General features: G+C 40.9%; 1 protein-coding gene across 1 annotated transcript in view; it reads right to left on the minus strand.

Moving 5' to 3' along the window:
- OLFM4 (olfactomedin 4) overlaps positions 1-15497 on the minus strand; it is a 42755-nt gene that overhangs the window by 6435 nt on the left and 20823 nt on the right. The window contains exons 4-6 of the mRNA XM_090031712.1: positions 14726-14878; positions 4747-4959; positions 3724-3877 (exon numbers count right to left, since the gene is read on the minus strand). Of these exons, the coding sequence (XP_089887838.1) occupies positions 3724-3877; positions 4747-4959; positions 14726-14878 (520 nt within the window). The remainder of the gene's footprint in view (positions 1-3723; positions 3878-4746; positions 4960-14725; positions 14879-15497) is intronic.

Below are 15497 nucleotides of genomic sequence, written 5' to 3' on the forward strand. Positions count from 1 at the left end.
CACTGATCTTTCCAACGATAACTCATAAACCCGCATTAGTTCAAGACTTAGTCTGCATACTGAGGCCTGGGGTAAATGAAATCAGCATGATCCTGAAACAGAGACCTCTCCCTGGTGAGAGCTGTTTACCAGTAACCTAAAATCTGGTATTAGTTCCTGAAGGAACAACAAAAAAAGCAGCTTTGCTCTTCCATTTGCCCGTCAGCGTCTCCTCTGACTCACCCCTCTCTGCTGACTTTCTCAAATCACTTTAGTCAGATGCGACAAAGCCTGCTGCTAAGCCCTCAATGAACAAATTACTGAGCCGTCATCTCTATCCACCTGTCCTGATGCAGTTGGTGGAAATCAGCACAAAAGAGAGACAGCCATTCAGTTTGTCAAAGGGATGGTAGAGTTTGGATAAGTATTTCTGCCATAAATACAGACAATTTCTGGGGAGTGTAGCAGGAATCATAACTTAAAGGGTTTTTTATTATACATGCATTGTCTGAATCCCAGCTCAGGGGGATTCAGATTTAGAAACCTGCAATCAGAGGGCAGGGAAATTGGCGCACACTGCTTTCTTTCTGATGTCCTGCTTAAGAACAAGCCCCCCATGCCCTCTGGAGAGACAGTGTCTGAGGGAGGGCCACATTCAAAACACTAACATAGTGAGTAACTTTCATTACATTCTCCTTCAACTCATGGTCTTAGACAATGTGGAGATTTTCCCATCTCTCCCAAGTCCACATTACCACAAAAATATGCACACACATATGTTTATGTGTGCACATGTGCGCGCGCGTGTGTGTGGGTGGGTGGGTGGGTGGGATAGGGGATATCTGCAAACAGAACAGAGGTAATTTAATACAAATATTATAAATAGAGTATCAAAGAAAAGCAGAGGAAGGCTGAATGGTTTGGCAGGAACTCAAGTGCAAGCAAGCTTGTGAAGAAAATGTATGGAAATCTGTCCTCAGATATGGAAATGAGCACTGGAAACTTCGGCAGCCCATGTGAAGCCTCCAGAAGGACCCATCCAGAAAACCCAATGCACTCACTCACCCCAAGTTCCTGTGCGGCGCCTTTTCCCTCCCACTTGTCTCAGTGAAGAATACGTTCCATACTGCATGCAGTCAGTCTAGAAAGTTTCCAGCAGTTCAATATGAAATGAAAACTGCTGCCTGCTGCACAAAGAATGAATATACCTGCCCACTTATCCCTCTCCACCAAGCACATGAAGCCAAGAGAAACAAGCTTAGAGTGGGGATCTAAATCTAAGTATTTACATAGCCTACTATCTGAGCAGCTGCACTCCCTAACAAAGCTGATCATAAGGAAATCCAGGACAGCCAGGACATTCATCCAGGACAACCCTCCTCCCCCATCCACCCTATACTCTCCCACGTAGGTAGGGATGGGGCAGCATGCCAGGCTTCGTGCTGCACCAACTCCTGGCCAAACTATGTCCTGCAACTGCTGCATTTCTGGAATGCACATTGTAATTCTCAATAGCCAGGTGGAACCGGCCTCTGAAATCCAGGACTGTCTGAACCAAACTGAGACATATGGTCACCCTACCTAATAGGCAGGGCACAGCCACTATTCCAGCCCCAGCCAGTGGAGAAATCATGTCACTAAATACTTCCCTCAAAATGGAATTATAACCACTGAGTTTGCCTAATAGTAGACCCAGAGACCACACTCCCAGCCTGCTCCCAACATTTTTAACTAGGTGGCAGCCCAGCTGTGCCATGGAGAATTTCTCTACATAGCCATGCATTGGAGGTCATCTACAGCCAGATTTCAACTCATGTAAATTGTCATAGTTCAGCTGAAGTCAGTGGAGCTGTGACAGTTTATACTACCTGAGAATCTAGCTTTCCAAGTCATTCCCTGCACTATGAAAGCCACTGCACTGAACAAACAAGCTACAGTCAAGTCAACCAGGGAAGAAGTCACACACAGCCATACACCCCTGAAGTACACAACGCTATTGTTAAAGACTTTAGTACATTTCAGCTGTAATAAAAGCTAACTGAAGTTAGGCTGAGAAGAAAGAGGCAGCTTTTCTCTCCACACCATCACCCTCAATAAATCAATGAGATGCCCTTCAAATACTTTTAAAACACTAAATTTTTCACTGAACCATGTTAAGCCTTTTCTAAGGATTATAGAAGGCCTTTAAAGTTTTTTGAATGTAGGATATTTTTTTTTGTCTGACCCCCAGACATGGTGGTGTTCGTATTTTCTGTCAAAAATGAGTGGAAGTAGTTGCCTAAAGTGCTGGCATAACTCCAAGGAGGTCATTAAGGAAAGTTTTCTGAAGCAAGGGGAAGCTTTTTCTCTTATCAATTTATCTGTCCTTCCAATGGAAAATCTAAACTAACTAACCTGAAGGTGATGAGAGACTAGCTCTTGTAGGCAGTATAGCTTCACTATCTGTATATTAGAAAGTGCCTTCCCCAAACCTTCCCCGGTTAGTCTGGCTCCCTTCTGATTGTTAACCAAATTATCAGGGATGAAGGGAAAACCAGATTTCTTCTCCAACAGTTTTATATACATAAAAGATCTTTCGCTTTTATAACAATTGTAAAAAAATAGAAACCATATAAATATATACAAGGGATTATCAGGGCTTGAAAAACTCTCATTAGTGCATGGGAAGGTTTCCCAGAGGTAAATACACTATTAATGTCCACTGAGGTGAAGCTGCTTTTTTGTTAAAAAAAAAAGAATTAAGAGAAAATCTTGGTTCCACTGAAGAGAACAGTAAAAATACTGTTGACTTCAGTAGATCCAGGATTTCAGCCTATGGGTTTCTATAGATTTCATAGACATTAGGGCTGGAAGGGACCTCGGAAGATCATCAACTCCAGCCCCCTGCCCAGGGCAGGAAGTCAGCAGGGGTCATAGGATCCCAGCAAGAGAAACATCCAAATGTCTCTTGAAGGGGTTCAAAGTAGGTGCCTGAACCACCTCTGGTGGCAGTCTATTATGTGCTTGTTCACGTTCTAATTAGAACTCAATTAATCGAGTCTGCTCCATGTTCTCATTAGAATGCTCCAGCATCACATCACCATCATGTGTTTGAACCCCCACGCATTTCAAAATGGCTGCAGGGGTATTTTATCTAAACCTCATTGAATGAGCCTTATATAAAGCACCCTGTGACTGTTTTGAAATGTGCAAGGGCTCTCCAGGAACCACTCCAATTAAAATGCCCCACTCCCCCACCCTCCAGCATGTGTATAGGCAGCCTATATCTCTAGCCTTCAGGGTCAAGATGAATCTTCTGCATGTGAACCCTATGTAGCACACAACTAGGCTTGAACTTGCATACAAACAGCGTCAGTGTAGCCACTGCTGCTCAAAAGTTTCTCAAGTAACAGGAAAGTGAAATCCACAAGGTCCAGAACACTTCCATGGAAGCTAGTAATATCAGAGCTGGTCAGAAAACCCATAATGTTCCCACAGTTAGAAAGTGTTTATAAAAGAGGCCAGTACAAATTTTCATGCTTTTTTGCTGCTTTCTAGGTGGGAAATAGTGAGAATTGATTAAAGCACTTTTCTTCAGTTCTCACTTTTCATATTAACCCACTGTCAAAATGTGAGTAGGTGTCTGGTAAATGTCTCGTGCTGTGTGTTATCATTCTCATTATATTTAATATTAATAATCAATTAATTTGCTCTTCCTCCACTTCTCACATTTCTTCATATGTGGTCAATAAAAGCAATGCTTACCTGGTGGGAAATAGGGTACTTCTGTAGTCTTATTGCTGTGCTCTTCACACGCCTTCAACTGATTCTGCAGATACACAATTTGCCGACGAATTGCAAGGATATTGTTTGTGTCCATTGATTCCATATCATTCACTATGAGAGTCAGATTCTTGATCTAGACAAAGAAAAGTTTAGAATTAAATTCTGTAATCATTTTAGGCAGGGTTTATCATTTCACAGTAGATGCTACAGAATAAGCTTTTAACGTATGTTTGATTATGTTTTAGAATAAGTTTGATTATGTCTAACAAGAAAATGCTTGTAATTCTGAAACTCAATCATGTACCATAATGCAAAATATTGCAATAAAAATAATAGACTCATAGGGTTGCAAAAGACCTCAAAGGTCATCTTGTCCAACTCCATGCATGAAAACAGGAATGCTATTCCTGTCCACTAATGCTTACCCCAATATTAACCTTTCCTTGAAATGTTACCTCCCCAAGTAAATAAAATATTCTCTTATCCATGGCTAAAGAGGACCACGAAGAAATTCATTATATTTTATCTATTAACTGCTTTACTTTATTGTCACTATTCATTCCAAGTGAGTGACAAATGACTCTTGAAAATGTGATTAATTGTATGTTGGGAAGGTGAGTCTTTTCCAGTTCCTGATTTTATATTCATTGGGCTACTATCATGGTCATGAGAAGTTAACTTTTAAATTATTTGAGTTAAGGAGCAGCAGCTGACAGCCAGGGGAGCCTACAGATTAATATTTATTAAATAATTTAGTCAGCACTTTTATTCAATAGGGCATTCAAGAACTTTAGCTTTCAGGTACATGAATGAAAAGGAGGTTCTAGTTTTCATTTCTGCCATATATAAAGAAAAAAATATAGATTTATTTTAAATTACACCAAGGAAAATCCAGAATAATTCCACTGACAACAACTGGAGACAATGTAATAATGTAGTGATATAACCAAGAAAAAAAATTGTAATTTGAACCTGAATGGCTCAATAGCACTCTTCCAATACCTCCACATATAGTTGCTCAACGATCACATTACTTTCACCAAGTGTCGATTTCAGCTGAGTAATTAGCTTCTCCATTTCTATGATTTCCATTTTCAGTAACTGGAAGTCCAATTCAGTATAAGAAACACTGGTTTTCTCCATATGTTCCACTTTGATAGTTAGATTTTGGATTTTTTGTTCATACAATTCTACTGTTTTCATGTACAGTGTAACCTAAAAGGTAAGCACATTTTCCAATTCAGGTTAGCAAATATAACATGGATGCTTGACATCTTTATTCCATACACACAAGTGGCATCAGGGCTACATGTACATAAAATGCTAAATTTGGCTCCTGTTTAGATCTGTGCAACCATATTGAAGTCTCATAAGGATTACTTGGGTATAACTGAGAACAGAATTTGTGGATAAATTTTTATTCCTCATCCATGTTTCCTGTAGAGCTAGGGACAGACATTCAAAAACACAGAGTCTGAATTGATTCAATCTTGACAGGTTAGTCTAACCTGGCTAGGCTAAGCCAGTTTGTAACTGAACAGACATCCCCCCTGAACTGAAGGAATGTCAGCACATACTTGCAGTGGCTCCGGCTAGAAGTTGGGGGCGCTAGAGCAGCCCTCCCTTCTCTTCCTCAGTGCTGAGCTGAGGACGGCATGGCCAGGCCCCTGAAGGGTTAGAGAGGGGTCCTCCCTCCAAGCACCCACCAGGCACAGTATTTATGACCCCTAACTCAGTGTTTATCAGCCCATTAAGAAAACAAAAGTTTCACAGCTACCTGTTGATTAGCTCCAAAAAGCCCTAAATGGGCACAGTGCTGTCTACCTTTGTCCTGTCTGCTACAGCACCATAGCCAGCATGTGGTAAGCTAGCTAATACTGAGAGGTTTCTGCGTAAGAAAGAGGGGAGGGGGGAATCTCTGCTTAGCAGGGAGCAATGGGAAGCCAGGCAGACGCCTGCAGTCTCTGCCAGAGCTCCAGCCAGGGAGCAGAGGGTAGGGGCCAGCCCTCAGGTGGAGCAGAGAGTCCAGCCCATAGAGCATGCTGGGATGCTGTGGGAGTCTAGTTTAACTTAAACCAAGAAGAGGTCTGGGATAGACATTGCATAAACTGGTTTGAGCCGAATCAGTTAAGCCTGATATTACATTCAATCAGGTTCATCTCAAATCAGTTTCAGCCATTTTCAAACTGGTTTGCGTGCATTGAATATCTGTTCAATTGCAGCTTTAAACCAGTTTATGATCACTTAAACCAGTTTTAGTGTAATGTCTGTCCCTAGCCTGGAAGATAACTTTTATACCAGTTTTGTGTAGAATTTATGGGGCCGGATTCTAACAGATAACTGCAGTGGTAATTTAATATGAAGGATTTAACTGAAAAATATTAGTGTCCTGAAAAATCTGAGCGAGGTCTCCAAATGCTGACATTTCTTTCCACTGACTGCAAGGAACACTCCATCAGAGAGCGTTTTATATTTGATGCAACTCTTTTCTTAAGTAGAGCTCTTTGGATCCCCTTAAAAAGTACAGTTTTAGCTTTACATACTTTTTAAAATACAGCACTTTATCCATCCCAAAACTAGTTTAAACTAAAGCTATTTGAGATGAAAAAATATTTTCAACCTTTAGCTTGAATAACTTATACAGCCAGTTCTTCAGCTGTGGAACCTTTAAACAGATGGTTGGATAAATATACTTTCAAAATATATATCTGCTAATGCAAAGGTCACTGTGCAAATGGTGTAAAGAGCAATGTCAAAGGCTTCTTATAGATTTGGAATATTTTCTAGAAAATCAGAGTTACACAAAAATTAACAGTTTGGAAAAAATATAATTCTGTATTCTATATGTTTCTTACTACTGAAAATGTGCCATTTGCCTTTAAATGATTCTGATGGCCCTGCAAAAGTTGAAGAATCTCTCAACAGCTACTAATATGTCCCACTAGTAGCTCTGCAATTATGGCCTAAGAATACATGTCTATTATATGCCCCTATTTTCAGATGTTTATCATACCTTTAAATCTTGCCTTTCTGTCTGAAATTGCTTATGAATATGTTCAGCCCAACAATTTAAAAATCAATTTAATCACTTTTGCATGATATTAACATGAATTAAAATGTTTTTCATCTGTCAATAATGTTTCCGTTCCATTTTAAACAAGGCCACAGCTCATAGATGTTCTTTTAAAATTTTGACATGGGGAGAGTTTTTATTAAAACTAAAGCCTTGCTGCTCTACTGTCCTTACGTTATCCTGTCCAGATTCCCAACTGAGACTTTGGAACAACTGCAAAAGAAACCTCCTTTAAATAATTCTTTCCAAGGTTTACACTAAATCCAGTGTATGCTGGTACTGGACTTTAATACTTTAGTAAGTAGTTCATATATACTTATGCTGGATAGATATGATCAATTCAGCCTATAATTCTGTGTCTTGGTATTGAATCTCAGTGATTTACTTGAAAAAGCAGAGCCTAAGATAAGAAAATACTCTTTTCAGAATTGTAATTTTCTATGCAACCGTATCTCAGCTACTTTCCAAATCAGAACAAACTCTTTGTGCGTGATTCCTTATACATATAGAAAATATTTCATGAACCATGTTACGTTCTCAGACATACAATTTATGCATTCCCATGCATTTCAACTGGGATTTCTAAACATGTTTTCAAACCCAAATATGGACCAGATCCTGAGCTGGCATAAATTTGGGATGGTCCTACAGATTCTAATAGACATACAATGATTTATCCTAGCAAGAATCTAACTGTCTGTGTCATCTATTCCCAATCTGTATACATTGGAATCTACTCCCAATCCTGTAAAAATTCAGGCTAAGGGATAACTAAACCATATATTGGCCCAAGGCACATGACCCCTTTAAAGCATTTTTCTGCATGAGTAAAATAGGTTTGCCACAGTGTAGTTGTCACTTACTCCTAGCTAAAAGCAGGCAGATGGACAGTTACCACAAATCAGCTGCTCTCTGTGATAAGACCATGATCCCTTTTAATTCAGTTTGGACATTTGTTCCTCCCCAGAGAGACTGTCTCTCTGATGACTGTTCCATTGTATGGCAGTTAGACCCATTCATCCTTAACACTTTGTAAACACTGGTCTTATGGCTGTGAGGCTGGTTAGACAACCAATAAAAATATAGCAAATGGAGGGCACAAACTGCTAAACTAAGGGAGTTTCACTCAGTCCAGTAGATAATTACCTCTAAAAGAATGGGTGTAAAACTCCACTGGTATAAGTTATATTGAGCATGCCTACATGAGACATTTAATGACTAAATAACTGCACAGTAAAAGTCTTGGCATCTATACATGCACCACTATTAGGATGCACAAAACTAATAAACTCTGCAGCAGGGTTATACTTGTAAATACGTGCTGCAGAGTTTTTTCATGCACACCAGCACATGTGAGGATGCTGCCCCGGCTGGCTGGGGCACAGGACGCTTCAGCACAAAGCTAGCCAGCAAGGAGCCACTTCACTGAAGCACCCTTGTACCCCAGCCAGTCCCTCTGCAGAAGCTGAAGCTGGGTTGGAGCAGCCCTGGGCTAGCAACCTGACCCCCTGGGTCCCCTACCAGCATGGGCTGCTCCAACCAGGCTCCATGTGATGTGCATGAATAAATTCTGGATCAATATGCCCCAGAGATTTTTGCTTTTGGGCACACATTCAAAAAGAGCACCCAGAATGAAAAAAATACTCCAGAGCTATAAGCTCCAGAATTTATTAATTTGCATAAATTGCAGACGTCATTTGTCCTTAGACCATTTAGACATAACCATTTCGTTAACACAAACATGATATTATTTGCTCTCTGGTCACCTGGTGGCTGGGTCCAGTAATGGAAGCCTAGAGTTTGGGCTACCCCTTGTTCATACTATCTCAGTCCATGACATAATGAAATGCAGTGTGCATCAGTTCGCAAAACTAATGCAAAGTGCATTGAGATTTATAATTTTCTGTCCATACCTTGATTCTGTCTTTGGGTGATTGTCCCTGATCCTCTCAGACAGGCCAACACATCCTCTCAAAAACCCAACACGTAAACCACATTTTAGGATACACATCGATAATCATTAGTGGTCAAGCTAGAGACCTTAGATGAAGTATATAAATAGTGCACAGGACTTGCACACTTACAGAACTAGAATGAAGCTACTTTAGGCATATTCCAGAATAATTCCTGCTAAGGTTTTCTTCTTTCAAGTGCTAGCACACTAAGGCCATGAAAGGGGCAAGGAAAAAAACCTATAATGTTCATTTATTGCCCTTGGTATTTATCAGCACGGGTTTCTCAGCATACAAACCAACACTCCTCCAACATACAGATGGACAATGGAGGAGCAGGGCTGAAGAAGCAGCAGGAAGACATAAAATGGAAAAATGTGGAGAATGAAACTAGGATAGAAGTGACAGGAGCTGACCATTCTGAAAAGTCACATATGCAAGTGCAACAGCCTCAGGGAAGTTTGACTTCTACGATCACATGACAAGATTTCACCTACCTGACATGCAACCCACATGTGGGCATCAAGGAGGATTTTCTAACAGAATAATCTATTTTGGACAGAGTCTTTATCTGTGTTGGGAAGGCGTGCTTTCTTTTCCCATTATTATTATTGCATGAGGATGTCCTGGCTTAGTGGCTCCTACCGAGAAAGGCACATTTTCCCCCTGCATTTAAGTTCCTATTCTCTTCCTTCTTTTAAGGGACGCAAAGTGAGCCAAACTGTCTCATGCTGAGAAGAAGAGCTGATTCCTACATTATTTTTAAAGGTTAATTTGTTCATAATCATAATTAGAGTGGCAAAGGTTCAAGTTGCAAATGAAAAATTAGCCTGATATTTTCAGCCTACAGTTTGAGCTGATTTGGAATATGAGAGCATCTTTTTATCTGTGAACTTCATTGCCTGCTGATTTTATAAAAGGGCCCCTGTGCTTGTTGAATTAGCAGCCTACAATCAGGCAAAAGGTTAGAGATTCAATCAGGTTGTTTATCTGGGACTTGCAGTACATGTACAGCATCTCTTAAAGGGTCCAATGCTTTGGTTTTTACTTGGGAAGAACTCCTGTTAGCTGCAAAAGGAATCGAGACAAAGCAAGTAAGGGAAGGAGGACTCCCCACCACTACCACCACCATTACCACCAGCAGCAGCACATCAGGATTAGGTACCTTAGTCCAGTTAGATACCAAATAGAATAAAATCTGGCTATAGTAGAATATAGGCTGCCTATATACATGCTCCAATGTATTCTATTTAGAACATGTCAGAGCAGACTCAATTAATCTTCTTTAAAAGTTAAAGTTTAACTTTAAGTTTAGTTAAAGTAGGGATGTTTTAACTAAAGCTTACTGAAGGAGTTAAAGCAGCCCATGGACATTTTTAAGAACACGGGGACTTAATACATGTGATACTGTGGTGTTTTAACTATAGCAGCTATCCAGGAACCACTCTAATTAAAACTTCCCCCCACACCCAAGCACATGTATAGGCAGCCTTGGTGCCTGAAGTTTCCTTAGTTGCTTCACATTCTACAACAATCTAATAAAAGCCCATACAGCATAAAGATCAGTCCAGGTTGAAAAACTAAATCTTATTTGAACTTCCCCAAAATGTATTGAAGCAAGGGCTGGAGCTAGGGTTTTGGTTCAGGCCTACCTCGCTATGGAATTGGAAAATTATTTTTTTTTTTTGTTATTCCTTTAGTTTGTTTGTAAGTGTATGCAGGAACAAAGAAGAATATTGGCAATGTACACCCAAAGGGATTTCTGCACAACTGAAAAGGTGAGAAATTCATTTGAAATATATATTTACATGGGACAAGTACAAATAGGCACCTGGATTCATGCCGCCTTCCTCTCCACATTTTTAAATTATTCCAAATCAAAGGTTTTTGGGGCAATACTCAGTAACTTTTTTCTTTCTACAGACCAATAACATAATACTTAAGAACTTTTAACACCTCTGTAGTTCAACTAACCTCTAATTTGTTTGTTTTCATTTCTGAGCCCTGTGTGGCTCTTCGCCTGGGATCACATTGTAAGATCTGTCACACTGTATCTAGCTTGATGCTTTGCAAGGCTGCTTGGCTGATCAGTCTCGACAGGATGAAGTTCAGTGAACCCTGAGTTAGGTCAAGAATTGTCACTGTCTACATCTGAAGTTGAAAACTGAGGGTCATATCTTAAAATGATGTGCACTGGCACTGCTCCATTAGAAGACAGAAGCAACAACAAGACTGGGTCTAACCGACATACAGTGGAATAGTCATCAGAGAGACAGTCTCTTTAGGAAGGAACAAACTGCAATGAATTGGGGTATACCCTCTGCAGCAGGGTAATACTTTTATTTTTAATAAACTGCAGCAGAGTTCATTAGTTTTCTGTGTCATAATAGAAATGCATGTGTAGATCCACCCCTATTTTCTCAACTACAAGACCACTGAGTTCAAGATCCTGAGGAAAGGAAGAATAGGGAGCAGCAGAGTAAGGACTCTAGACTTTAGGAAAGCAGACTTTGACTCATTTATGGAACTCCTGAGCAGGATCCCCTAAGAAGCCAGTCTAAGGGAAGGAGGAGTCCAGGAGATCTGGCTGTACTTTAAAGAAGCCTTACTGAGAGTGCAGGAGCAAACCATCCTGATGTGCAGGAAGACTAGCGAGTATGGAAGAAGACCAGCTTAGCTAAGCAGGGAACTCTTCAGTAAACTAAGTCACAAAAATGAAACTTATAAGAAGTGGAAACTTTGACAAAATAATGAGGAGGAGCATAAGCCTATTGCTCAGGCATGCAGGGAGGAAATCAGGACAGCCAAAGCACAACTAGAATTGCAGCTAGCAAGGGATTAGGGCTGTGCAAAATTTCAGCTGCTGTTTCATTTCAGAGATGTTTTGGACCATTTTGGCACCTGAAACACCAAATCTGAATTGAAACATAAGGCTCAGAAACATCTCTGAAACAAAATGAGGCATCTGAAATGTTCTGGACATGTTTTGGAGATGTTTCGGAAAAGTTTGGAGTTTCAGAACCGGTCTTGCAGGGAATCAGCTATACACTGCTCCCCTGCTGCACAACTCAGCTCCACAGAGAGCAGAGATCCGTGCCAGGGGTCTCTTCACCATCTCTGCCCACCCCGCGCTACCCCGGTGATGCAGGGTTGCACAGAGTGGGCAGTGATGGTGAGGAGACCCTGGTGCAGATCTCGCTCCCTGCAGAGCCAGGTCATGTGGCAAAGCAGTTCTGGTCTTTGCCCGGCAACAGCACCATAATCTTTGAAAACTCATGGTGATCAGGAGAGTTCCTGGATGATTGAAGAAAGGCAAATATAATGCCCATATTTAAGAAGGGAAAAAAGGAGGATCCATGGAACTACAGATCAGTCAGCCTCACCTCACTCCCTGGAAAAATTATGGAGCAGATCCCAAAGGAATCCATTTCTAAGCACTTGGAGGAGAAGAAGGTGATTAGGAAGAGTCAGCATGGATTCACCAAGGGCAAGTCATGCCTAACCAACCTGATACCTCATCATAGAAGGCAGACTGGCTCTGTGGATGCGGGGAGACCAGTAAAGCTAAGGAAGTACAGGCTGGATGAATGGATTGAAAGGTGGATAGAAAACTGGCTGGAGCATCTGGCTCAGAGAGTACTAATCAATGGCTCGATGCCTAGTTGGCAGCTGGTATCAAATGGAGTCCCCCTGGGGTCAGTCCTCAGGCCAGTTTTGTTCAACATCTTCATTAATGACTTGGAAGATGGCGCAGAGTGTACCCTCAACAAGTTTGCAGATGAAACCAAGCAGGGAGGAGTAGATATGCTGGAGGGTAGGGCTAGGCTTCAGGGTGACCTAGACAAACTGGAGGATTGGGCCAAACAAAGAGAAATCCAAAGTCCTGCACTTAGCATGGAACAGTCCCATGCACCAGTACAGGCTGGGGGCTGACTGGCTGGGCAGCAGCTCTGCAGAAAAGGACCTGAGAGTTACAGTGGACAAGAAACTGAATCTGAGCCAACTGTACTCTTGTTGCAAAGAAAGTTAACGGCTTACTGGGCTGCTTTGGTAGGTGTGCTGCCAGCAGGTCAAGGGAAATGATTATTCCCCTCTACTCAGCACTGGTGAGGCCACATCTGGAGTACTAAGTTCAGCTTTGGGTCCCCCACTACAGAAAGGAAGTGGACAAATTGGAGAGAGTCTAGCAGGGGGCAACAAAAATGGTGAGGGGGCTGGGGGACATGACTTATGAGGAAGGACCGGGGGAACTGGGTTTATATAGTCTAGAAAAGAGGATGCTGGGAGGTTAACAGCAACCTTCAACTACCTGAAGGAAGATTCGAAAGAGAATGGAGCTGGACTGTTCTCATTGGTGGCAGATGACAGAACAAGGAGCAACAGGCTCAAGTTGTAGCAAGGCAAGTTCAGGTTAGCTAAACATTCTTACTAGAAGTGTAGTAAAACACTTGAACAGGTACCCAGAGAGGTGGTGGAATCTCCACCCTTGGAAGTTTTTAAGATGTGACTAGACAAAGCTTTGACTGGGATGATCTAGTTGGGGATGGTCCTGCTTTGAACTGAGGGTTGGACTAGATGACCTCCTGAGGTCCCTTCCAACCCTAATTTTCTATGATTCTATTAACCCATTAACTTGAAGAGGGCTATATCATGCATGCCAGTAGAGTCTAACCACTTCTTTAAAAAAGAAAGCTGCTAGAGTTCTGAAAAAAACTTTAAAACTCCAGCTATCACTACTTATTCCTTACTCTGATAAAACTCTCATTGCAGAGCTGCATTTCCATAGAAGATTGGCCTCAAGTGTGTCTCATGTCAGTCCTCTCTGATCAAAAAGTCTTTGCAGAATTGTGGATCTGAGCCTGCCCTCTTGCAGCCAATTAAAATGTTGCTACTGAGCACAAGGGGAGCAATGTGGGACTTCAGTGTTCATACCTCAATGTCTTCGTAGATTGTTAACGTCAAGTTATACATTCCTACTAAAGTGATCAGGTAATTCCTATACTCAAAGGCACTGAGATTTCTGTCAGATTGCTCTTCATATCCCTACTGACAATTGAATGCGTGTCAGTGAATGCGTGTTAGCTCCAGTTATTTCAAAGCAAATTATTTCAACTGAAAGTATCTCTGCATAGGATCCTGCATCCCCGCGTTGTTCTGTTTTTTATGCATAACTTCTTATCTGTTCTTGATTATACCAGAAGAGAGTTATGAATATTTATGGTTAGAATTTATAATTTAGTTCTGTGCCTTTTTCTGCTGATTAATTCAAGGACACTTCATTTCGTAAGATGCCTGGTTGCTGGAGCAAACACTTTCTCCTGGACACCAAATTTAAGCTCTGAATTTCTCTCCTAACATAAGCCAAATACAGATCCTTGTACTCATAAACTGTTTCACTCAGGGTACTTCAGCCATTGAGATATTTGTGGGTTTAACTGGGTTCTGTGGGATTTAAATGCTTGTACCAAAGAACCCAAGTAGAATGAGGCTAAGGAATTTGTCTTTAAAAAGAATGCATAATTTGATCATCTCATTGCTCGGCCTTCAGATGTTGAAATATTTTATTTTTTCACCTTTTAAGACTATGGAGGAGTCAAGAAATATATTTTTACCCATTTCTTTAGTCTGGCTGGAATTTACCATTGCCCTCTTTTCCTCACTCTGTCTCCTAAGCTGGATACATACAAATAATAACACAGAGGATGCAGGGTTCCTGGCTTCCTATCAGACAAGCTGTATACAGGAATCACAGACAAGCAAGTATTGTGCATACAATGTGACATTGCAAAGAATCAATTCTATGCTATAGGGCTGCATATATTATATTTAATCACCTTGTATTCTTATACAACTCTTTTCTGAAAAGTACCAAATAATGCTGACTGCTATACTCTTTCATGATTACCCATTTTTCCCTTAATATAGGATTGGCAGGTACATAAAAAGGATACCTTACTTTAGACAGTTCACTCTCAAATTTCTGCGACAGGGTCTGGGCTATGATTTCCAATTTCTCAACCTTCTGCACAGGAAATGTAGTGTCTGGCAGGTACACAGAGCACTGGCATATTCCCCGGTCATCCAAAGAACCGGACACGTTGGAAAATAGCTGTAATTAGAAGTATATATAATAAAATTTTAAAAAGTCAATATTTTACTTGGAATCAAAGGTAAAGTCTGACAATTGTTCCTCAAGTAAGGAAAAAGTTAAGCTGTAATAATAATAATTATAATGATGATGATGATGATGATGATGATACCGCAGATTAGATAAAAAGTGTTAATGATTTTTACACCTTTCTTCCAATAGATTCAAAGGGTCTTCTGATTAGTTCAGCTTCACAACTCCTCTATGGAAGTAGTTAAATATCATTATCACTATTTTTCAATTGGGGAAACTGGGCACATCTACACAAGATAATTATTCCACAATTAACTAATTAGATATGTAGTAAGCACCTCGACATCTACACGTGCGCCCCTATTAGACTGAATTAAACTAATTTACTATGCAGCAGGCTAGTACTGCTTAAATACAATACAATACTAGTAAATACAAGTACTATCCCACTGCAGAGTAAAAAACTCCGCAGCAGCACACATGTAGATGCTGGAGGGGCTGGCTGGAGCACAGGGGTGCTTCAGTGAGGGGGCTACCGGCTGGCTTGCCCCAGGCTGAAGCACTCTTATGCCCTAGCCAGCCCCTCCACTGCATGTAGAGCCAGGGG

Source organism: Crocodylus siamensis, chromosome 1 (genome assembly GCF_052110815.1).
Source record: "Crocodylus siamensis isolate JL-2025a chromosome 1, ASM5211081v1, whole genome shotgun sequence".
Classification (NCBI taxonomy): Eukaryota; Metazoa; Chordata; order Crocodylia; family Crocodylidae; genus Crocodylus; species Crocodylus siamensis.